At 41.5% G+C, this 14,932-nt stretch overlaps 1 protein-coding gene across 1 annotated transcript in view; it reads left to right on the top strand.

Moving 5' to 3' along the window:
- Positions 1 to 14,932, top strand: part of LOC110076152 (BEN domain-containing protein 5) — a 1,026,237-nt gene that overhangs the window by 768,883 nt on the left and 242,422 nt on the right. Inside the window, exon 7 of the mRNA XM_020788091.3 lies at positions 1,859 to 1,948. Coding sequence (XP_020643750.2) covers positions 1,859 to 1,948 — 90 coding nt within the window. The remainder of the gene's footprint in view (positions 1 to 1,858; positions 1,949 to 14,932) is intronic.

Below are 14,932 nucleotides of genomic sequence, written 5' to 3'. Positions count from 1 at the left end.
GCAGCAGCCCATCCACAGAGCATCCCTGTCAGGGACTTTTTTAGATGCAGGTAGGACCGCTCTTTTGATTTGGTTCCAGCATGTGTGATCACTGGGATTGAATCAAAGTGGCTGGCTGGCTGGCTGTTCCTTTGTTAAAGACACTTAACAATCTTGAGAAATGGGAAGCTTCCTTGCTGCTTGCCTGTGGAGGCAAGGGAGAGGAAGTTTTCCAATTCTCTTTTATTGTCACTAATGCATCAGCATTACTGTGAAAGGGCTTTTTAAATCTATGTCAATCCATTATTGATTCACTGTGTTGGTTTGCAACAATTAAAAAGAACTACAAAACCTCTCCTTCCTTCCCTTCCAAAGGCAAGCAGCAGGGAAGATTTAAAGGTAAAACTTCACATTTCTCAAGATTGTTAGGTGGATTCTGCTTCCGTCCTTTGCTTAAGCTGTTGAACCATTTTGAGAAATGGGAAGTTTTTCCTTTAAAGGGAAAGTAGCCTTGTTCGTGCTACATGGGTTACTTGAGGTGTGGTGTGATTGATCCTTGCATCATTGTGAATGTGGATGCAATAATTGCCCCAAATGACATGCCACACCTCAAAACACCATTTAGCAAGATCTAGACTGATCCAGATAGCGATAATTTGGCCATCTAGTTGCACCTTAAGTGTGCATCAATGCATGCTACTATATTATTCAGAAAGGAAAAGAAAGTAAATTTCTCACAGTTACGAAAACTATGGCTCAGGTATAGGTTGCCTCATTATTGATTTGGGATACCAACTCTCCCTCTCATTCTCTACTTACTGTAGTTGCAGGAGCTACAGAAGGTTCTCTTTCTTTGTATGTTTATTTCTGTATTACTCCATGCTAATCCTAATGACTAGCTGATCATTAGATTTTAGCTGATACTACTATCTTCCTTTTCACTGCTTTTAATTTTTCTTCCACCAACAGGCTTGACCCTACCAGCTGGTGCTTTTGTCAGAAACAGTTCTGTTCAAAGATTTCTCTGCCTAAGGGGCTTAAATTTACACCTGAGACATGTAAAGTTAGCACATCAAAGAACAATAAATGGTTAGATTGCAGGCTGGCCAGATGTAGATATTCCGTAGAGATGGATGGAACATAGGCAAATCATCTAGGTTCTCTTAGCTGATTGCTTTTTTTTTTTTTTTAAAGGAAATATATGGATTAGTATTTTCATGATCTTCAGTTTTCTGATTGGCCATAATGCCCAGTATTCTATTAGGGAATAGTGCAGTGTAAATGTCTGTGTGTGGAATTAAGAAGAAATTATGCTGGATTGCACCATTGTGCAACATGTCACTCAACTGATTGTGCAACAGGTCACACAATTTCACACATCGGAAAACCTCAACCCTGTGATAAAGGATGCATAAGAGGGCAGGGTCTTTCAGAAAGCACATCTGATTCTCAGAATTTTGCACATTCAGTACCACTTGCACAGCTTTTCTGTAACTAAAACAAAAACACAATGGTATTTCGACTAGTATAAACCCCCAAAATAATTATGAGCAATATTACTGGTTTCCTTTAGAATTTAGAATTCTGTGAAGAAAACTACTTTGTAAATTGTCACAATTCCTGATTTCAAAAGAATAACAGGGATTGGAGTTGGCATCAAAGAGGGGCTTAATCACCTAAGATTTTGATTTGTTTGGGGGATACAGAATATCTAACATCCCTAGTAAGAGCCAGGGTATAAGGTATTAAGATTTCCACCTTTACCCTCCATTAATACCTAACCGATGCTCAGCTTTAAATAATGGATAAAATCATGTTCTACATGGAGGACCCAATTTCACGTTCTTTTTAAAACTCTTTCTGTGTTTTCCCGTGACAGTAAACCTTCGTCCTGGAGCAGAGCAGAAAGTTGTATTTATTACAGCTCGTGTCCACCCAGGGGAAACACCATCATCTTTTGTGTGTCAAGGTGAGTACAAGTATATGGTACATCTGAAAATGAAATTTGGAAATGGAAACTCTTTATCTCATTGTCTGATTTGTCGCTGCCTTTTAAGGTCCTTCGCATCCATTGCCTAATGCAAGTAACGAAACTAGGTACTTGATTTAAAATTTTAAGCAAAGATTTTACCAGTTGATTTGGGGTTTGGGGCAAATTCCAGCATCAGTGCTCAAGAAATGCTAAAACTCCTGCTTGCTTCTCCTTGTAAGGTATAAGCATTATTCTTCATAGTGTATTCTAGGTAAATAATAAAACAAGGATGTAAAGAACAACCACTAAATTCTTGTTATTGAGCCAAACTGTTGTAGCTCAATTTGTGGGAGATAAGAGTTCTCTCTCTCTCTCTCTCTCTCTCTCTCTCTCTCTCTCTCTCTCTCTCCTCTTGTCAAAAATGCTGCAAAATATCTCACCCTTTCATGGGGTAAGGAGAATATATTTGTAGTTTAATAAGGGTGAAATATGTGTAGATTTGTGTCCCTAGATTAAAGTTACAGCGCATAAGTGAGGTGGCCTGATGATAGTAGTAATAGTAATAATGATGATGATGATGTAGTAAAAATCTGAAAACATCTTGAAAATAACAGAAACAAATGTGAATAAAAGAAACAACAATTTGAAGATAAATTTAATAGTGGGGAAAATAAACCACTGATGGACAATATCTGAAAAATGTTGATGGAAAACATAGTAATGACTTAACTTGGGCATGGCTAAAACTGGGGTCCATCAAGAGAGAAACCAGAGGCTTAATCTTAGCTGCCCAAAAACAAGCACTCCAAATTAATGTAATGAAAGCTAAAATTCAAGGATTTAGTGCAAATAGCAAGTGACAACTTCGCAAAGAAAAAGATCAAAATGTGTCACTCCTCATCTGTGAATGTTTAAAGATTGCACAGACAGACTACAAAGCTAGACATGATAGAGTTGCAAAATGAATATAATGGTCATTATGTGAAAAATATAATCTGCCAACATCCAAAAATCCATGGGAACATCAAGTAGAGAAAGTGTCAGAAAATGACCAAGCTAAGATCTTTCGAGACTTTTGAGCATAATGCACCAGAGATGACAGTAATACCTGATATTGCAGTTCCAGGGGAAATTCAATGGTGTGTGTGTGTGTGTGTGTGTGTGTGGAAATGATAAAAAAGTTCCTTAAATATCTCACTTACTATGGAAGCTCTGTTGAGTTCTTGTGAGTCGATTCTGACTTGATGGCACACAACGCTCACACACTGTCTATATCCTCACCTGGTCATGGCCTTCACTTGGTCATTACCTGTTGACATAGCATAAACACACACTTTCTCTTTCCTTTTTCTTTTTCCAGCATGTTATGACAGAGTAACATGGCTGGGTCTTGAAAAACTAAAACATCAGAGAAGGTAAAAACATTCTCACCTCTGCTATGAAGCAAGAATGGGTGATCTTAGGGGGTGTGGGAGGCCAAATATTTGCCTCCAACCTTAGCAGGCCTAGAAATAGCCATGTTTGGCCATTAATAACTCCAGGAGGCAGTGGAAGATAGGAGGGCCTGGCGTGCTCTGGTCCATGGGGTCACGAAGAGTCGGAAACGACTAAACAACAACAACAGCAATATAAGAATAGAAAATGTTCACACAGACACGGAGTTTAAAGTGTTTAGTTTCTTTAAGATCCCCAAAATGTGAACTGCTACTCCTAGTAGAAATCTTAGCAGAAATAGGACATTTTAGCTTTTTAAAGAAAAAGTAGGGGAAATGCATTTTTAAAGTTGGGGGCATTGAGATGGGGCGAGGGGGGCACACACAACAAGCTAAGCTCACATATATGTCTATATTTTTTAAAAAGGTAAGCCTTAAGGTGTATAAATTCTAGGGTGTGTTTAGTAATTTTATTGAACATGATGTTTATGCTTCAGCTAGCATTTCTAAAAACTCATATGTCAGCTCAGCTATTTCTAACTGATACAAACTCAGTGTAGCTGGAATGCATCTTAATCTATGGTAATAAGAAATCACTTGTGCCTGGGAATATAGGAATGGAAAACAATTTCATGTTAAATGAGGTTTTTTTTTTAACAGACACATGCAATTAGTGGTCTGTGAGTTTATTAATAAAAGCTTTAATGTATTCTTTTCCTGTCTTAGAGAAAGTGAATAGAAATGTTCTATTTTTTCTTCTTTTTCCAATTTTATTCAAATAAATGGTCTCAACTAAAAATGATCTGTTTTCCAAGTCTTTCTTAAATAGCATCAAAACTTATAGAAAGAAAGAAAGAAAGAAAGAAAGACAGAGAGACAGACAGACAGACAGACAGACAGACAGACAGACAGACAGACAGACAGACAGACAGACTGCCTTCACACTTTCCCAGCATCAGCGTCTTTTCCAGGGAGTCTTCTGTTCTCATGAGATGGCCAAAGTATTGAAGCCTGAGCTTCAGGATCTGTCCTTCCAGCAAGCATTCAGGGTTGATTTCCTTCAGAATTTCTTCTCCTTGCAGTCCAGGGGACTCTCAAGAGTCTCCTCCAGCATCACAATTCAAAAGCATCAATTCTTCAGTGGTCAGCTTTCTTTATGGTCCAGCTCCCACTTCCATACAGTACACCACTACTGGAAAAACCATAGCTTTGACTATCCGGACCTTTGTTGGGAAGGTGATGTGTCTGCTTTTTAAGATGCTGTCTAGGTTTGTCATTGCTTTCCTCCCAAGAAGCAGGTGTCTAGGCACGTCTGCAGCTGAGCGTCCTTTCCAGAGCTACTTGTACTTGTTCTCCACTCTTCTTCAGCAGCATGTTTGACTCCTTCCGAACTGAGGGGCTCCTCTTCCATCATCATATCTTTTAGCCTTTCGTTTCTGTTCATGGAGTTTTTTTGGCAAATACAAGAGTGTACTGGAGTGGCTTGCCAGTTCTTGTTCCAGGTGGATCGCGTTTAGTCAGAACTCTCTAATATGACCTGCCCATCTTGGGTGTCCCTGCACTGCATAGCCTATAGCTTCTCTGAATTACACATGCCCCTTCGCTACAACAAGGCAGCAATCCGTGAAGGGGAATGTACCATGTAGTTTAGTGCTAAATTGGCATTGTGGCACTGGTCACACAGAGTAAGAAATCCCACCCCAAAAGTATATTTCCAGGGAGTTCAGGACTTTTCCCAAGTAATCTATAACTGAACTGAGATAGAACTCAGAGCAGAAGCAGGCATTATAGATAACCCATCATTAAAGCTGAAAGCATATTAGTGTCAAAGAGATGTGCTTCAGGCAAACATTTGTGCCTGAAAAATTAGACTTCAAAGAAATCTCATGCCTAATCCTGAAGACCAATCACAAAACATAGCAAGCTAATGTGCAAACTTTGGGAGATGAGAGAATCTCCTGTCATATCACTTTTCATACCATGTGCTCTTACTATGACATGTTTCCATAGCTGCTATATTTCTATGATCCTTAGTGTGTTCAGAGATGCACACAAATGTAAACGTTTGAGGTATGACGTTACCATTAGCAAAAATATCTGCAGCATGTTATTTTTGGTGCCAACAACAGGGAGCAATGATGCGAAATAATGAAGTAACTTTTTCATGTTTTTTTTTAAAATTCTGCTGTAATTAGAAACTTTTTGCCCATTAGTCCTAAAATGGCACTTTGGTAATTATTTTTAAGTGAATTAGACCACTGCTGTTTTTACAGTGTTTTTTTCTAAACGTATTAAAAGCAATGTACTCATATATTACTTACGTAGTACTCTTCAAAATCAGTAGGAATGTGATTTTTCCCCCTGTCAATGTCCCATTTACTGTTCAGACAAGCTTTATTGACTTGGGAAGGGAGACTGTGGGTGATTCTTAAGCTCCTACATTAGATTGAGCCAACAATCATGTTTTTTCCATCACATTTTTTTGTAATCTGAGCACAAAAGGACAAATTGCCTGCTTGGAAAGGTACAAACAATCCATCTAATGCTTCTAATGTTTATTAGCCCACAGACAAAGGCAGTAGTTATCATTGTTTTAAAATGTGTCCACTCATAAAAATATTGTAGTTTTAAATAAGCACGTACATTACAGTACTCTGTCCTTTGGTCTATATCCAAATAAGGGTGCATAGATTGATGCCTGATCTACCTTGTGCTCATTTGACCCTATTCTTGTCCATGAATGTATACATATTCATACATTTCAGGACCTCCATGAAAAAAACCACATTCGTATGAATGGAGAAATGCAAATATAATTTAGATGGAAGTTACACAGCACTATCTGAATTATTTCTTGCAGAATTGTTTGCCCACCTCCAGCCCAGTGAACATAAGAATAAGGGAAGCAGAAGACAACTGTAATGAACTTTGTAAGAACTGAAACAAGCCAGATTCAATTAGACTTTTGACATTCATCTCTCCCTTTTTATTTATATATTGTAATTTAAACTTTAACAGACACAAGCAAAAATCTGTCTTACAAACACCCAAATTCTCTCTGAGATTGTGGGGTGGGGGAATCTTACCATTTCACAGTGATATTTCCTTTCAAAGCTTGCCATTTAGCAAATCAGAATGAACCAGGTTAGGATTTAACATTCCTAGCAATGAACAATGCTAACAATATGCTTTTTAAAAATAGAATGTGCCAAGCCCTGCAAATTCATAGGCTCTTTGCAACATTTCCTGTGACCTTCATATCTGATCCACAGATAATCTCTTTTCTGAGTAAACCTAGCTGAATAGCAGCCTATTTAATATAAGCTGGATAAACAGCAACAATTAGGCTCTTACCTATGGCACTATTAGGAGAAAGTTTAGGCTGCACTCTGGGGCACAACTGCCTGGCAATAAGTCTTGCTAAGAACACAAAAAGAAATGTGCTGGATCAGATCAAGAAACCACCTGGCCCATCTTTCTTTTTGGAGAATTGGGATAAGATATCTGTGGGAAGCCCTTGGTCAGGATATCAACATTGCTTCTCCTTGTGCTTCCCACCAGGCAGTCTTTAAAGACCTCACACTTCCAGTCTTGGAGGAAATTTGAAATCATCATGACCAGCAACCATTTTTCTCTTCAGGAATGTACCTTTTAAAAGCAGTCTAACTTAGTGGCCAGCCTTACATCTGGTACTGGATTCCATCCTTTAATGTTGTTGTTTAGTCATTAAGTCGTGTCTGACTCTTCGTGACCCCATGAACCAGAGCACGGCAGACCCTCCTGTCTTCCACTGCCTCCCTGAGTTTGGTCAAATTCATGTTGGTCACTTCGATGACACTGTCCAACCATCTCATCCTCTGCTGTACCCGTCTCCTCTTGCCTTCACACTTTCCTAGCATCAGGGTCTTTTCCAGGGAGTCTTCTCTTCTCACGAGATGGCCAAAGTATTGGAGCCTCAGTTTCAGGATCTGTCCTTCCAGTGAGCACTCAGGCTTGGTTTCCTTCAGAATGGATAGGTTTGTTCTCTTTGCAGTCCTGGGGACTATCAAGAGTCTCCTCCAGCACCACAATTCAAAGCATCAATTCTTCGGCAGTCAGAAAAACCATAGCTTGTGCCTCGTGGCACAGTGCAATCTCATGGCACAGTGGTAAAATTGTGGTATTACAGCTAAAACTGTGCTCACGACCTGGGGTTCAATCCCAGGTAACCAGCTCAAGGTTGACCCAGCCTTCTATCCTTCCGAGGTCAGCAAAATGAGTACCCAGCTTGCTGGGGGGGGGGGCAATGTGTAATCTGCATAATTAACTTGTAAACCACCCAGTGAGTGCTTGAAGCGCTATGGGGCGGTATATAAGCAGCACATTTTTGATTATGCGGACCTTTGTCGGCAACATGATGTCTCTGCTTTTTAAGATGCTATCTAGGTTTGTCATCGCTTTCCTCCCAAAAAGGAGGAGTCTTTTAATTTCACGGCTGCTGTCACCATCTGCAATGATCATGAGCCCAAGGAGGTAAAATCTGTCACTGCCTCCATGTCTTCCTCTTCTATTTGCCAGGAGGTGATAGGACCAGTGGCCATGATCTTAGTTTCTCTGATGTTCAGCTTCAGACCATTTTTTGTGCTCTCCTCTTTCACCCTCATTAAGAGGTTCTTTAATTCCTCCTCACTTTCTGCCATCAGAGTGGTATCATCTGCATGTCTGAGGTTGTTGATATTTCTTCTGGCAGTCTTAATTCCGGCTTGGAATTCCTCCAGTCCAGCCTTCTGCATGATGTATTCTGCATATAAGTTAAATAAGCAGGGAGACAATATACAGCCTTATCGTACTCCTTTCCCAATTTTGAACCAATCACTTGTTCCATATCCAGTTCTAACTGTTGCTTCCTGTCCCCCGTATAGATTTCTCAGGAGATAGATAAGGTGGTCAGGCACTCCCATTTCTTTAAGAACTTGTCATAGTTTATTGTGGTCCACACAGTCAAAGGCTTTTGCATAGTCAATGAAGCAGAAGTAGATGTTTTTCTGGAACTCTCTAGCTTTCTCCATAATCCAGTGCATGTTAGCAATTTGGTCTCTAGTTCCTCTGCCCCTTTGGAATCCCGCTTGTACTTCTGGGAGTTCTCAGCCCACATACTGCTGAAGCCTACCTTGTAGGATTTTGAGCAGAACCTTGCTAGTGTCTGAAATGAGTGCAATTGTACTTTAGTTGGAGCATTCTTTGGCACTGCCCTTCTTTGGGATTGGGATGTAGACTGATCTTTTACAGTCCTCTGGCCACTGCTGAATTTTCCAAACTTGCTGGCATATTGAGTGTAGCACCTTAACAGCGTCATCTTTTAATATTTCAAATAGTTCCATTGGAATGCCATCACCTCCACTGGCCTTGTTTTTAGTCATGCTTTCTAAGGCCCACTTGACTTCACTCTCCAGGATGTCTTCCCCCCCCCCCCAAGAATGTACCTTTTAAAAGCAGTCTAAGTTACTACTAGGCATCCTACAGTCTCAAGAGACTATGGTAACGTGCTCTGTATGGAGGACTTGGAACAGCATCTAGTATGGCTGAGAAGGCGAATTCAAGAGTGACAATCCCTTCCACACTGAAGACAAATACAGTCTGTTCCCTGTCCAGCTCCCTGTTTTTGCTGCTTTCGTGACTGCATTTTTGCCTTGGCCTGCTGGACAAATGTCTCTTCAAATTGGGAGAGCCCATGATGCAACGCCTGCCTCCAGGCTGACTGCTCAGATGTTAGGGTTTCCCATCTGTTGAGGTCCATTCCTAAGGCCTTCAGATCCCACTTGCAGATGTCCTTATATCGCAGCTATGGTCTCCCTCTGGGGCAATTTCCCTGCACTAATTCTCCATACAGGAGATCTTTCGGAATCCGACCATCAGCCATTCTCACAACATGCCCAAGTCAAAGTAGACGTCGCTGTTTCAGTAATGTATACATGCTAAAAATTCCAGCTCGTTCTAGGACTACTCTGTTTGGAACTTTGTCCTGCCAGGTGATACCAAAAATGCTCAGAGACAACACATATGGAAGGTGTTCAGCTTCCTCTCCTGCTTTGCACATAGGGTCCAGGACTCACTGCAGTACAGGAGTGTGCTCAGGACACAAGGTCTATAGACCTGGATCTTGGTATATGTCGTCAGCTTCTTATTAAGCCATGTTCTCTTTGTGAGTCTTGAGAACATGGTAGCTGCTTTGCCAATGCGTTTATCCAGCTCAACATCTAGGGATAGAGTATCAGAGATTGTTGAGCCAAGGTACACAAAGTCATGAACAACCTCCAATTCTTGCGTGGAGATGGTAATAGAGGGAGGTGAGTCAACGCCCTGGCCCATAACTTTTGTTTTCTTCAGGCTGATTGTTAGTCCAAAGTCTTGGCGGGCCTTGCTAAAATGATTCATGTGTTGTTGGAGGTCTTCAGCAGAGTGGTCAACAATGGCTGCATCATTGGCAAAGAGGAAGTCCCGCATGCATTTCAACTGGACTTTGGTCTTCACTCTCAATCTAGAGAGATTAAAGAGCTTTCCATCTGATCTAGTCCAGAGATAGACACCTTCTGTTGCCGTTCCAAAGGCATGCTTCAGCATGACAGCAAAAAAGATCCCAAACAGGGTTGGCGCGAGGACACAGCCCTGTTTCACACCACTTTGGATGTCAAAGGGGTCTGATGTCGAGCCATCAAAAACTACAGTGCCCTTCATTCCCTCATGAAAGGACCTGATGATGTCGAGGAGTTGAGGTGGACATCCAATCTTGGAAAATATTTTAAAAAGGCCATCCCTGCTAACCAAATCAAAGGCCTTTGTGAGATCTATGAAGTGGCTGTTGTTGTTCCCTACATTTCTCCTGCAACTTACTGAGGGAGAATACCATGTCAGTGGTGGATCTATTAGCTCGAAATCCACACTGTGATTCTGGATAGACTCTGTCTGCAAGCACCTGGAGTCTCTTCAGGACAACGCGGGTAAGCAGCTTCCCTACAATGCTGAGAAGATAGATGCCACAGTAGTTATTGCAGTCACCCCGTCTCCTTTGTTCTTATATAATGTGACGATGTTTGCATCCTTCATGTCCTGTGGTACTCCACCTTCGCTCCAGCAAAGACAAAATACTTCATACAGTTTGGTGGTTATGATCTCTTTACAGCACTTCAGCACTTCAACAGGGATGTTATCCTTCCCAGGTGCCTTGCTGGAGGCGAAGGAATCCAAGACCGCTTTTATTTCTGCTAGAATTGGTTCGCTGCCCAACTCTTCCAAGACAGGAAGGCACTCAGTGTTATTTAATGCCTCTTTGGTTACTACATTCTCTCTGGAATATAGCTCAGAGTAGTGCTGCACCCAGCGGTCTATCTGCTGTGCTTGGTCCTGGATGATCATGGCTGTAGCAGACTTCAAGGGAGCAGATTTCTTCTGTATTGGACCTACAGCCTGCTTGATACCGTCATACATTCCTTTGATGTTACCTGTGTCCACTGCTATCTGTATCTGAGAGCAGAGCTGAAGCCAATAATCGTTGGAACATCTCCTGGCAGCCTGTTGGACTTGGCTACGAGGAGCTCTAAGAGCTTGCAAGTTGTACTCACTAGGACAGGCTTTGTATGCTGCTAGAGCTCTCCTCTTATCCTCGATGGCTGGCATCAACTCCTCCGAATAGGCTTCGAACCAGTCATTCGTCTTTTTGGTCTTCTTTCCAAATGTTGACAAAATGGTGTTATACACAGCGTTCTTGAAATGTTACCATCGTTCAGGTGCATTTGCTTCAGCCAGGCCTGGAAGGGTTTCCTCGAGTGCTTGGGCAAATTCCTCCACTTTTCTTTGATCGTCTCGCTGATGTCAATATGTGGTCTTCCTTTGTTTTTTGTGTGATACAATCTCTTTGTTTGCAATTTTACTCTACTACACACCAGGGAGTGATCAGTATCGCAATCAGCACTCTGGTAACTGTGTGATCGTAATCCTAGGAAGGCTAGAACGTCTAGTGAGGATCACATTGAGCTGATGCCAATGCTTGGATCTTGGATGTCTCCAGGAAACTCTGTTTTGAAGCTTTGTATTAAAGAACATGTTGCTGACACAAATACCATAATAACAGCAAAACTCCATCAAGTGTTGGCCATTTTTGTTCATCTTTCCAATGCCAAAACGGCTTAGACAAGTGGGCCAATAGTGGTGATCAGCACCAGCTCTAGCATTAAAGTCTCCGAGAATGAACAGTGGCTCTCTCTCAGGGACTTTTTAATAGTAGCTGCCAGATCATCGTAGAATTTGTTTTTGATGTCTGTAGTGGATGACAGTTTTGGTGCATATGCACTAATGAGGGTGGCTGGTCCTGCTGATGAGTGGAGCTGCAGAGACAGGATTCTTTCACTCCCCACAGTAGGTGGAACAATGGATCTCAGCAGAGTATTTCTGACTGCAAAGCCAACACCATATTCCCTGGTCTCATTCAATGCTTTTCCCTGCCAGAAGAATGAGAAGTTTTTTTTCTTTGACAGATCCCAAGTCTGGCAATCTCGTCTCTTGCAGGGCAACAATGGCCACCTGCAGTCTACTCAGTTCCATGTCGATTACAGCTGTCTTGCGCACGTCGTCTATTTCCTGCAGGTCGTCAGAAAAGCTGTAGTCAGAAAAGCCAGGGGTCATTGTCCATACATTCGAGGTACCCAGCTTTAGGGTAGTTTTCTTATGATTGTTGTATGGTGCAGGGTTATCGATCTGCTTGTCAGCTTTCACCCTAAACCCCACGCACCCCGTGAGGTTAACAGACCGTTGCGAGGTAGCACCTTACTGGCTGGGGACTGCCCAGCTTAAGGCAGGCGGTAGCTACCTAGTGAGGTGCCAGCTTTACATCTGGTACTGAATTCCATCATTTAATGTAGTGCTATGTAAATAACTATACACTTGTCCTGAAATAACTAGTAAGAGGCTGTTCCTGAATGGATTGACCAATGTTCATATTATAGACCTTCAGGAAGAAAAAGAAATTGATAAGAATTTACCTGTAGTTCTTCCTGGAAATGAAAATATCCTTTCCCCCATAGGATATGGATGAGAACACTGAACATTTCTATTTTAGCTGATACAAAGTGCACGTTAAGAGGATTGCTTATTCTCTGGTTTCAGGACATTTCTGCTCTGACAATGAGATTTTTTTTCTTTTACAGATGTAAGATTCACAAATAGATTTGCAGATTCAGTCTTATTTACTTGCCTTTACCATCTAATGGCCAATCATGAAATGGAACACTCTGATGCAATATAGGAAAGTAAGAAAAACAATATGCTAGGAAAAACAGTTAAGGGATCACTGCTTCTACATAAGGGCTGAACAAATCATCCAGCTTGATCCATAACAAATTTGTCACAGAAATGTCTAAGTGAAGTTCAAAAGTTTTCAGCTTTAAAATGGCATGTGTATTATGTAGTCATTATTTTTGCCAGTGGCTGCCCCAAACTCCATTGTAGAATATCAGACATTGCCATACCTGATGGTTTTCTGCAGCCATCAGAACCAAAGGGCAGAACTCAGTGTTTGTATCCTGTTATCTAACATCCCATCACATATGCCCGCCATTACATCCAGGGATAGTCTGCAGTGTGATTTGTACCACTGAGACTGACTTTAAGTGAAGCACGAGCAGAGAAAATGTCCCTAACTATCTTGGGGCTTATCTTCTTGGCTTTAAATCACCTCCTCCCTCTTGGATTTACTTCTTATTTGTGTGAACAAATCTCAGGCTGGAGCAAGATAAAGAGCTGATGGTATAAATAAACCCAGTCTTTGGCTGTGCTTACAGGGTTCTGTCTCTTCATGCTTTAGTGGCATGTAAATGAGTTTTTATGCCTTGTAAATTGAACCCGGTCTGCACTGGAGGATTTTTTAAAAAAACAACTAAATGTACTCAGGGAATTTTCCTTGCTCTAAATTCTTCATTTTCAGCATTTTTCCCTCCAGTGAAAAATATCACCTTTGTACTTTGCGTTTTTTTTTTTTTTGGCTGTAATATACTTTACTAAACAACCTTAGACAGATTTACTTGTTTATTTATTAAATCTAGGTGTGTTTGTAGCTTGTAGGTGGTGAGGACAGAATAACTCACAGGCGGGCACCTATAGTTCATCTTCACCTTGCCCGTGCATTCCTTGCTGGGAATGGAGCCATGTTGTGCAGGCAGTAACCACACATAATGAAACTGGATGCAGCCCTTATTGACCACACCTGACTGCCCTCTGGCACATACAGGCCCTGCATGCAGTAACTGAGCCATCCAGTTGCCTCCCAGTTCTCTATCTTATGCCAGTTACTGATGGATCACTGGGAATCAAGAGAGTTTCGAGCCCATCATGGTCAGGACCAAACACATAGTCCTTTCCTGCTAGCTAGGTGTGTAGCAGGCCAGAAGCTGCACTGTAGCTTCACAGGCCCATTCACAATATGCTCTATAAACAAACCTCTTTGCAAGCAGAAGGCTATCCTCCCAAAGGAAGAGCACACATGGAGCGATGACAAAATCAATAAATGCAACAGGCCTAAATCCAATTGTTGGTCCCAACGAGAGTACACCCAGTGGTGCTTGCACAAGCATTAACTTACCAAGTTCCCATCAGGTCAAAGTGTCTGCTCTAACTAGATTTAGGCCTATAATGTCATAATTACACATGTTGTTTTGAAACCCCCAGTACATCAAGCCCAGTCAACCAGCCGGAGAAAAGTATTTCCCAGTTGTCTCAAATGCTGACAGCTCCCATTTATAGTTACAGACAAGAGGACAAGGCAAAAGACACCTGAGACTCTTTAAAAAGTAAAGCCCTAAGTACCTCTTTACCACACCAGATTTAAGAAATGTATAAGCTGCCTCACTCAGCCATGTGATGTAATTATGTTAGGCTTAATGACTTTGTTAGTTTATATCACCTTTCCATTATAATGTTGATTGGATAGCATAGTTACTTCAGAGTGGTTGCTTCCCCAGTGTGCTTCCCAAGAAAAGAGCCATCCTATATAGCCTTGGGCAAGCTTCAGAGTCCCAGAAAAATTCCCAGAAGACAGGGGAGTGGTCAAATTGACCAGATAGGCGGGGTATAAACAAACAAACAAACAAACAAACAAACAAACAAACAAACAAACAAACAAACCAACCAACCAACCAACCAACCAACCAACCAACCAACCAACCAACCAACCAACCAACCAACCAACCAACCAACCAACCAACCAACCAACCAACCAACCAACCACTTCTAAGTATCCTGTACCTGGAAAACCCTCAAAAAGGTCACTCTAAGTTGGGAATTGTCCTCACAGCATACAGCTCTTGTTAAAATGAAACCAGAGCTTTCAAAGTTTGGATCCATTAGGGCTCTGGAGCTAGCTAGAGACCAAGCAATAGATCTCATGCTAGGTGATCTTGAGGTTTCATCACATATAGAAACAAACTGTTCTGCCATCCAATTAAACTTCAAATGATTATAATGCCACATTTGTGTTCTGAGGGCACTGGGTGTTTTTTTTCTCCCTCCTTAATAAGGGCAG

The sequence above is a fragment of the Pogona vitticeps genome, chromosome 4, assembly GCF_051106095.1.
Source record: "Pogona vitticeps strain Pit_001003342236 chromosome 4, PviZW2.1, whole genome shotgun sequence".
Classification (NCBI taxonomy): Eukaryota; Metazoa; Chordata; class Lepidosauria; order Squamata; family Agamidae; genus Pogona; species Pogona vitticeps.
The sequence above is the reverse complement of the archived record's forward strand: the minus strand, read 5'-3'. Positions and strand labels throughout refer to the sequence as shown.